Consider the following 9,624-nt stretch of genomic DNA (forward strand, 5'->3'; position numbering starts at 1 on the left):
ATATGAGCTGAACATTTACCTGAGGTAAATACACTCCTTGGAGAGAACAATCATGGGAGAAAGAAGGGCTGCTTATGCACAGGGAGACAGCTCAGGGGCCAGGAATGCGTGGAGGGATGGACACAGAGAAGAGTTAACTATCGGGAGGAAGTGGGAGGGGAGCTGTTGTATTGGGGTAAATTGCAGTCAATGTCATGAGACAGAGTATATGTGAACTGCTGTATGGAAAGTTAATTTGCTCTGTAAACTTTCATCCAAATCACAATTAAAAAAACAAAATATTGTTTAAATGTAATTAACAAGTTTCTTGAAACCCTTGTCAAATTCTCTTTCCTTGGCCTGATTATCAATCCCATCCCCAAATGCATACCCTGATCTTAACACCTAAAAATCATTTGATTAATGTTTTTTTTTCAAATGGGAAAAAGATGGAAATAAATTTTGACTGTTTATAAGACATACCACGAGCACATTTCTCAAAAAGATACTCTTCACATTACTACAATAAATAGAACATCATTCCTATAAACAAGAAAAGGTCAAAAATTGGCCAATTGGTGTTTAATGATGCTGTTTAAAAAAACAGAGGGACTTGCCCATTACAGCACTGTCAACTTAAGTAATGTAGTTACGAATGTATCTTTACATTTCTACCCTAAAAGGTTATAAGAGGGATCAGAAATGGTAAATTCTGTCTACTCCCCAAAAAAGCTGAGGGGCCCAGTTTTACTTGGATAAATAAATTTCACAAACTGAATGCTAATATCAATGTGGTAGCAACTAAATGCTCACTAATATTCTTCACTCAAAAATAATGAATCAGCACAAAAACTCTGTGAGTGGTATCTGCTGTTGTTATGTACCGTCGAGTCGGACCTGACTCATAGTGACCCCTCCTTGGGTTTCCGAGGCAGTATCACTATGGAAATAGATTGCCCCATCTTCCTTCCAAGGAGTAGCTGGTGGGTTTGAACCACCAGCCTTCTGGTTAGCAGTCAAGTACCTTAGGCACGAGGTATCTAGACAGACAAAAATTTCTGCCTCATTGCTTTTTCTGAGAACCAGAAATCAGATCTTACCTGGACAAAAGAGTAACCCTCAATTTTAGAACATTTATTCTGAGCCCCTGAATGGCCCAAATGGTTTTAGCCCTTGGCTGGTAAACAAACGAAAGGCCTAGCCAATCGACCTCCAAAATATCAGCCACTGAAAACTGCACAGAGCACAGCTCTACTCTGACACACGTGAGGTCACCCTGAGTCAGAAATGACTGAACAGCTACTGACTTTGTTTTGATTTGGTTTATTTATTTTAGTTTACTGCTACTTTTCAAAAGAACAAACTAGTTTTCCTGAGTTAGCTGCTGTTACTACTTTCTCTTCAAAACTGATTACTCACTGAAAAATAAAATGCATAAAATCCAGTTTATAGACATTTCTTAGACATACATGTAGTATCAATGAAGATCTCTGATAGGACAAAGAATATTACTAATCTTAAGTAAGACATAATGACAGTCTTTTGCAGACCACATTCAATCTACATATTTAAACCTATGAAGCATTTACACCTTCCTGAGCACCTGAGCCACAGTGATACCACCTCAGAAGCCCTAGTATGGGTCGCTGTGAGTCAGATCCAACTGGATGGCAGTGAGTTTAGTTTTTGGTTTGAGCATCTGAATGGCCAACTAAGCAGTAATTAGTCAAAAAAAAAAAAAAAAGGATTTCCAGTGTTAAGGAAGATAAACCTCATCTACTGCGAAAGCAAAATTTCTCAGGAGGCTGCAGAGTGATCTGGAGAAACAGAAAAACAAATGTGCTACTCTGTGAAAACAAAAGATCCTTCACGCTTTAACTGATACAAGTGGGTACTTGACACCTGGCAAAATTGAGTTAACTATCTTTAAATATCCTTTCTCGAAAAATCTTAGTTCCATCTTAGTTATCTAGTGCTGCTATAACAGAAATACCAGAAGTAGGTGGCTTTAACATACAAAAATTTATTTTCTCACAGTGTAGGAGGTTAGAAGGCCAAATTCAGGGTGCCAGCTCTAGAGAAAGGCTTTCTCTCTCTGTTGACTCTTGAGGAAGATCTTCATCTCTTCATCTTCTGCTTCCTGGTTCCTGGAAATCTCTGTGTGTAGCTTGGCATCTATCTTACCCCACCTGTCTTGTTAACATAACAAAGACAATTCATTCCCTAATGGAATTCTAACCATATGCATAGAGGTTTGGATTTACAACACATATTTTGGGGGGACATTTCAATACCAAACACTATTTATCAAGTAAATTTTTTTCAAATGAAATCCTGAATATGAATAACGTTAACAATTACCTGATTTCCACACACTGATCTTGGACAGCAGCCAAAAGTTTTCCGTTGCTTTCATGGAAGAAAAAGGAGAAATGAAAATTCTATTAGAATATTTATATCAGTCTTCAGTTCAAATAGACTAGTTTTAAAAGTTAAAATTATCTTTTAATTTTCTCATATGCTTTAATTACTCATCTTTTGGCCTTACACTTAAAAGAATATATAGTACAAAAGCATGAAAATGATAAAATACAGCTTGAATTACATGTGTATACAATACTAATCTGGGGATCTTCAAGCTTATGGCTGGCATCCTGAGGGGCTACAGAGAAACCCCAAATTTGTGGCCAACAGATTGGAAGTGAGGGTTCTATGAGGACCCTCCAGTTTGTGGCTGGCACTCAGAAGACCTGGCAGTCTGGAAAACTGTGCCCTTTAACCTATGAAATTCGATTTAGCTCTGGTGGTTAGGGTCAGAGAAATCTGCATATAATCATATGATCAGACTGGTTTTTACAAACATATACAATAAAATTAAGGCTGAAAGCTTTAAGAATCCAAAAATTAATGTCCATGATGAAATTTACCAGGTAGAGAAACATTATATGAATTGTATACATGCTTACCTTGCAAGTGCCAAATGCCAGTTTATCTGTTTATTAACCAAGCGAACCAATCCATCAGGGAGCAAAAAAGGTACAGGGCTAAAAACACAACACATTAGCTAGCTTAAAATCTCATTATCAAAAACACATATAAGTACATAAATAATAGAAATAGCATTTATATCTATATAAAGGATTTTTTTTCCAAAAAAGAATATAAAATCAGAATAGTGACAAATTCAAAACTAAAAGTTACCAATATATGATATCTGAAACGTGACCACATACATTTCTCTATTTCCAGAAGGCATAGTGGTGGGTTAAAAAATATAAATTGCATGTCTTTTCCCAGAAAAAGACAGCCATGATATGAGTAATATGGCAGAGTGAGCTTATACCAAACCATTCCTGCTATGAACACCTTGAAATTCTGGTTCAATTACAAATTCTAATATATGGCCAAGTTCATAAAAAAAAAAAAAAAGGTAATCTTTAAGTGTTGGAAATGAAAACGAAATTGAACACCAGAGTAGAACAAAAGGAAAAAAGGGACAAAAACAAACATAGGTCTTACCACATGGGGATAGGAAATGAGCCTTGGGCCACAAAGAACAGAAGTTGGAAATAAAACTCCAGCAAAAGCCAGGGCTCTCAAATTATTGCACCATCAGTGAAAGAAGATGAGAGAAATTTCACAATGGACACAGAGAGACTTTAAGGAACCTCATTCTGGTCTATGGGGGACAGAAATGAAATCTATGAAAAATCAAAACTCCAAGCCTGCAATATATGCAAGATTGGACTGAACTGCATTTTACCCATGTAGAAGAATCTTCAAGCTCACAATAAAACCATTTACAAAAGGAAAAATCCATCATAAATGAGAGACAATAGATTGAGGACTAACACATGAGAAGATGGAAAAGAAGAATAAATAAAACTTAATTTCCTAGAAGAAGAAAACCAGGTAGAAAAAAAGCACATATATTCAGTGTGTTTATGCTCACTTTTTAAAATACAAATAATCAAGAGAATATCACAGAGAAAAGAAAACTAAAGGCCAATATCCCTTTATGAATACAGATGCAAAAATCTTCAACAAAATACTGTTGTTGTTGTTGTTGTTGTTGTTGTTATGTGCCGTTTAGTCAGACACAACTCATAGTGACCCCTACATGGGTTTCCAAGGCATATCACTAAAGAAGTAGACTGTCAAACCTTCCTTCCAAGTAGTGGCTGGTGTGTTTGAACTGCCAGCCTTCTGGTTAGCAGTCAAGTACTTTAGGCACTATGCCACCAGAGCTCCTAAAATACAAAATACCAGCAAACAGAATGCACCAGCACATTAAAAGGGTCATACTATATAACTATATAACCAATAGGGATTTATTACAGGAATACAGGAATGGTTCAATATTAGAAAACAAGTCAATGTAATATACTGTATCAATAGAACAAATCAAAAGAATCGTATTGCTACAGATGCAGAAAAGGCATTTATTAAAATCCAATACCCCTTCTTGGGGAAATCCTCAAGAAGACTGGAATATAAGAGAAATTTCTCACTATGATTCAGGCCATATATGAGAGGCCAATAGCCAACACTGTATTTGTGGAGAAAGATTGAGAGCTTTCCCCTTGAAATCAGGGACAAGACAAGTGTGCCCACTCTCATCACTTCTATTCAATACTGTTTTAGAAGTCCTAGCAAGAGAAATAAAACAAGAAAAGGAAATAAAAGGTGTCCAGATTAGAAAATGTTGAAATGACAAAATAAAAGAGGTGAACAGAAGATTTCAAAGAGCAGCTTAAGAAGACAAAGTCAATTATTATAATGAAATGTGCAAAGACCTGGAGTTGGAAAACTAAAAGGGAAGAACACACTCGGCATTTCTCAAACTGAAATAACTGAAGAAAAAGTCAAGCTTCAAGTTGCAATACTGAAAGAGTCTATGGGCAAAATACTGAATGATGCAGGAAACATTAAAAGAAGATGGAAGGAATACACAGTCACTGTACCAAAAAGAACTGGTCGATATTCATCCATTTCAGGAGGTGGCATATGATCAAGAACCAACAGTACTGAAGGAAGAAGTCAAAGCCGCACTGCAGGAATTGAAGAACAAGGCTCCAGGAATTGATGGAACACCCATTGAGATGTTTGAACAAATGGATGCTGTGCTAGAGGCATTCACTCATCTATGCCAAGAAATCTGGAACACAGCTACCTAGTCAACTGACTGGATGAGATCCATATTTGTACCCATTCCAAAGAAAAGTGATCCTACAGAATGTGGAAATTATCAAACAATATCATTAATATCACACACAAGTAAAATCTTGCTGAAGATAATTCAAAAACAGTTGCAGCGGTATATTGACAGAGAACTTCCAGAAATGCAAGCTAGATTTGGAAGAGGATGTGAAATGAGGAATATCACTGCTGATGTCAGATGGATCTGGCTGAAAGCAAAGAATACCAGAAAGATGTTTCCTTGTCTTTTATTCACTATGCAAAGGCATTTGATTGTGTGGATCATAACAAATTATGGATAACACTGAGAAGAACTAGAACTCCAGAACATTTAACTGTGCTCATGAGGAACCTGTACATAGACCAGGAGGCTGTCATTCAAACAGAACAAGGAAATACTACATGGTTTAAAATCAGGAAGGGAGTGTGTCAGGGTTATATCCTTTCACCATACTTATTCAATCTGTATGCTGAGTAAATAATCCAAGAAGCTGGATTATATGAAGAAAAGCATGTCATCAGGATTGGAAGAAGATTTGTTAACAACCTTCGATATAGAGATGACACAACTTTGTCTGCTGTGAGGATGACTTGAAACACTTACTGATGAAGATTAAAGACTACAATCTGCAGTATGGATTACATCTCAACGTAAAGAAACCAAAAATCCACACAACTGGACCAATAAGCAGCATCGCGTTAAATGGAGAAAAGAGTAAAGTTGTCAAAGATTTTATACTACTTGGTTCCACAATCAACACCAATGGAAGCAGCAGTCAAGAAATCAAAAGATGTACTCCACTGGGTAAATCTCCTCCAAAAGACCTCTTTCAAGTGCTGAAGAGCAAAGATGTCTCTTTGAAGACTAAGGTGCACTTAACCCAAGCCATGGTATTTTCAATCGCCTCATATGCATGTGAAAGCTGGACAATGAATAAGGAAGACTGAAAAAGAGTTGATGCTTTTGAGCTGTGGTTTGGCAAAGAATACTGAAAGGACCAAAAGAACTAACAAATCTGTCCTGGAAAGAATACAGCTGTATTGCTCCTTGGAAGCAAGAATGGCCAGACTTCGTCTCAGCTACTTTGGTCATGTTGTCAGAAAAGACTATTCCTTGGGGTAGGATATCATGTTTGGTAAAGTGGAGGTTGACATCAACGAAAAAGGGGAAGGCCCTCAACAAGATGGATTGACACAGTGGCTGCAATGATGGTCTCAGGTATAGCAAGGATTGTGGGGCTGGCACAAGACTGGACAGTGTTTTATTCTGTTGTACACAGAGTCGCCATGAATCAAAGCTGACTCAATGGAACCTAACAACAACAACAACAATGGATTAAAAAAGAACAGGTAAAATTATCTCTATTTGTGGATAATATATAGATAATCCCAAAAAGTCCAAAAGAAGGCTTCTAGAGCTAATAGAGAAATGTAGCAAAATTGCAGGGTACAAGGGCAACATGAAAAATTAGGTAGGTTTCTATACACCAGCAATGATACACTGGAAAGGGAAATTAGGGAAACAATTATTTTTACACTAGCATCTAAGAGAATAAAATACTTAGGAATAACTTTAAATAAGGATGTAAAAAACATACATAATGAAAACTGTAAAACACTGCTGAAAGAGATTAAAGAAGACTTAAATAAGTGAAAAGATGCTCTGTTTATGGATTGGAAGACTTAATATTGTTAAGATGTCAATACCATCCAAAGCAATCTATAGATTCAAGGAAATCCCAATCAAAATTCCAACAGCCTTCTTTACTGAAATACAAAAACAAATCCTCAACTTTATATGGAAAGGCAAGAGGCCCTGAAGAGCTAAAGTAATGTTGACAGAGAAGAACAAAGTAGGAGGACTCAGAGTTCCTGATTTTAAAACACATTATCCAGCTACAAAGGAGCTCTGGTGACGTAGTGCTTAAGACATTTATTTGCCTGGTAACTAAAAGGCTGATGGTTCAAACCCACAGCCACTCCTTGGAAGGAAGATTGGGCAATCTACTTCCGTAAACATTTACCACCTCAGAAACCCAATGGGAGTCACTATGAGTCAGAATCAACTTGATGGTAGTGAGTTTGGTTTTTGTTTTTTTATCCAGCTACAGTAATCAAAACAGCCTAGTACTGGTGTAACAGCAGACACATAAATCAAAGGAATAGAATTGAAAGTCCAGAAATAAAATTACACATCTAGTAAACTGATTTTTCACAAGGGTGCTAAATCCATTCAATGAGAAAACAAGAGTCCTTCAATGAATAGTATTGGAAAAATTGGATTTCCACATGCTGAAAAATGGAACAGGATCCAGGCCTCACTCATACACAAAAACAAATTCAAAATGGACTAAGTATCTACATATATAAACTAAAACCATAAAATTCTTAGAAGAAAAACAGGAACAATGCTTTCAGTCCTAGATTTTAGCAATGGATTACAATAACAAAAGCATAAGCAGCAAAGAGACAAAATAAATAAATGAGACCTCATTCATTTAAATAAATAAATGAGACCTCATAAAAATGAAAAACTTTTGGTCATCAAAAGACTACCAAAGAAAGTGAAAAGAGAAGCTAACAACTAGGAGAGTATTTTTGAAAACCATATATCTGATAAGAATTATAACAGTAACAACCAAATACTTCATGGGATTTAGTTCTTTGGTTTAGAGATTTAGGGTTATGGTTTCATGGGACTTCTCAGTTAACTGGCCTAAAAATCTGTTTAGTGCCTCTGTTTTACATCCTACTTCATTGTGTAGTGCCTGGGGTCTTTAAAGCCTGCAAGTAACTATCCAAGGACAATAATAGGTCTCTCTTCACCTGAAGCAACCCAGAAGGAGAATCAAGAAGAGTAGGAAGAAATGGAATGTGTGGCTACTTGCCTCCATGAACTGACTCCTTCGCTATGACACCAGAAGTGGAAGGTGCCTGGTAACTACTAGTGAATACTTTGATCAAGAACTCTATAGAAGAATCTTTGATCAAAAGTAGGAAAATGCAGAAAAGAACTGCAAATTCTTATGGACTACAGATTTTATGGAGCCATAAAGGCTAGATGAATTCCTGAAACTACTGCCCCAAGATCATATTTAAACCTTAAACCAAAAATATTCCCTTAAGTCTTCTCAAAACCAAACAACAGTTTGGCTTAACTGGTAAAGAATGTCTGCCTTGAGTATTGTGCTCTTTTAAGATCTATCTGTATGGGATCAAGTTGATAATAGCTACTCAAAAGATTAGGTAGGAAACTTAGGAAAACAATGAATTTATGTTAAAGGAGGAGGAATATTCACTAAAGGAGAGCAAGAGTGTCCATACAGCTCAAAGACTATAATCAACTGAATTGTGCATGTAGAAACTGTTGAAATGGTGTGCAATGTGCTATGTATATTCTCGATAAAATTATTAAAAAAGAGAGATACTCATATAAATATTATAATAGAGATATTACACATGCACATGAATGATACCATCAGCACTGAGGGTAGACGGTTTCCTCTGGAAGAGAAGAGAAAAAGACTGAGAAGACAGAACTACAGCTGGAACATTTTGTGTCTAAACAGAGAGGCTACCTGAAGTAAATATGGCAAAATGTCAACATCTGCTTTAATTCAGGTGTTGTTGTTGTTCTTGTTATGTGCCCTCAACTTGACTCATAGTGACCCATCTGCTTTAATTTGGGCATTGTTATTGTTGTTGTTGATATGTGCCCTCAACCTGACTCATAGCGACCCAACTCATAGCGACCCCTCCTTGGGTTTCCGAGGCAGTATCACTACGGAAGTAGATTGCCCCATCTTCCTTCCGAGGAGTGGCTGGTGGGTTTGAACCGCCAGCCTTCTGATTAGCAGTCAAGTGCCTTAGGCACTATGCTATCAGAGCTCCCAATTCAGATGCAGAGATAAAGTCATATAGGGGTTTAATATATTATAAATTTCAATATGCTTATATTTCACAATTTAAAAAAAAAAATACTTTTAAAAAATAGGAACCTAAAGTAAATATTATACCAAAATCTTAGATTTAATTACCATAAATCAAAGTGCAAAATTGAACTACATCAATTTTAAAGTAACACATAACGAGAAAAACTAGATTTCACCTCATGATATAGTCACAATCTATATAATGATTAACATGGCCAATTCAATGAAATAAGTTTCTCAGGAAAAAGAGAGACTGAAAAATACCTACTGAATAAAGTCTGATCTTATGCCACTTATACATAGGATGAGTCCTTCTTCCACAGATATCACTAAAACGATTAATTCTCAGCAGCAAATTGGACATGTATTCTACCTACCCTAAGGGTGTGCAAGACTAGCCAGCTATAGCCACTATACTCAGTAAGCTCAGGAAAAGCAGCCTACCTCTTACACTCACCCTTTTCTTCTATCACCCTCCCTCCTCACTTACTTCTCTACCCTATCATATGCCACA

General features: G+C 36.6%; 1 protein-coding gene across 1 annotated transcript in view; it reads right to left on the reverse strand.

Annotated features, from left to right (window-relative positions):
- NBAS (NBAS subunit of NRZ tethering complex) overlaps positions 1 to 9,624 on the reverse strand; it is a 750,019-nt gene that overhangs the window by 735,114 nt on the left and 5,281 nt on the right. Inside the window, exons 4-5 of the mRNA XM_042781864.1 lie at positions 2,946 to 3,023; positions 2,341 to 2,388 (exon numbers count right to left, since the gene is read on the reverse strand). Of these exons, the coding sequence (XP_042637798.1) occupies positions 2,341 to 2,388; positions 2,946 to 3,023 (126 nt within the window). The remainder of the gene's footprint in view (positions 1 to 2,340; positions 2,389 to 2,945; positions 3,024 to 9,624) is intronic.

The sequence above is a fragment of the Orycteropus afer genome, unplaced genomic scaffold (genome assembly GCF_000298275.1).
Source record: "Orycteropus afer afer isolate SDZICR_OR568_19922 unplaced genomic scaffold, OryAfe1.0 scaffold00187, whole genome shotgun sequence".
Classification (NCBI taxonomy): Eukaryota; Metazoa; Chordata; class Mammalia; order Tubulidentata; family Orycteropodidae; genus Orycteropus; species Orycteropus afer.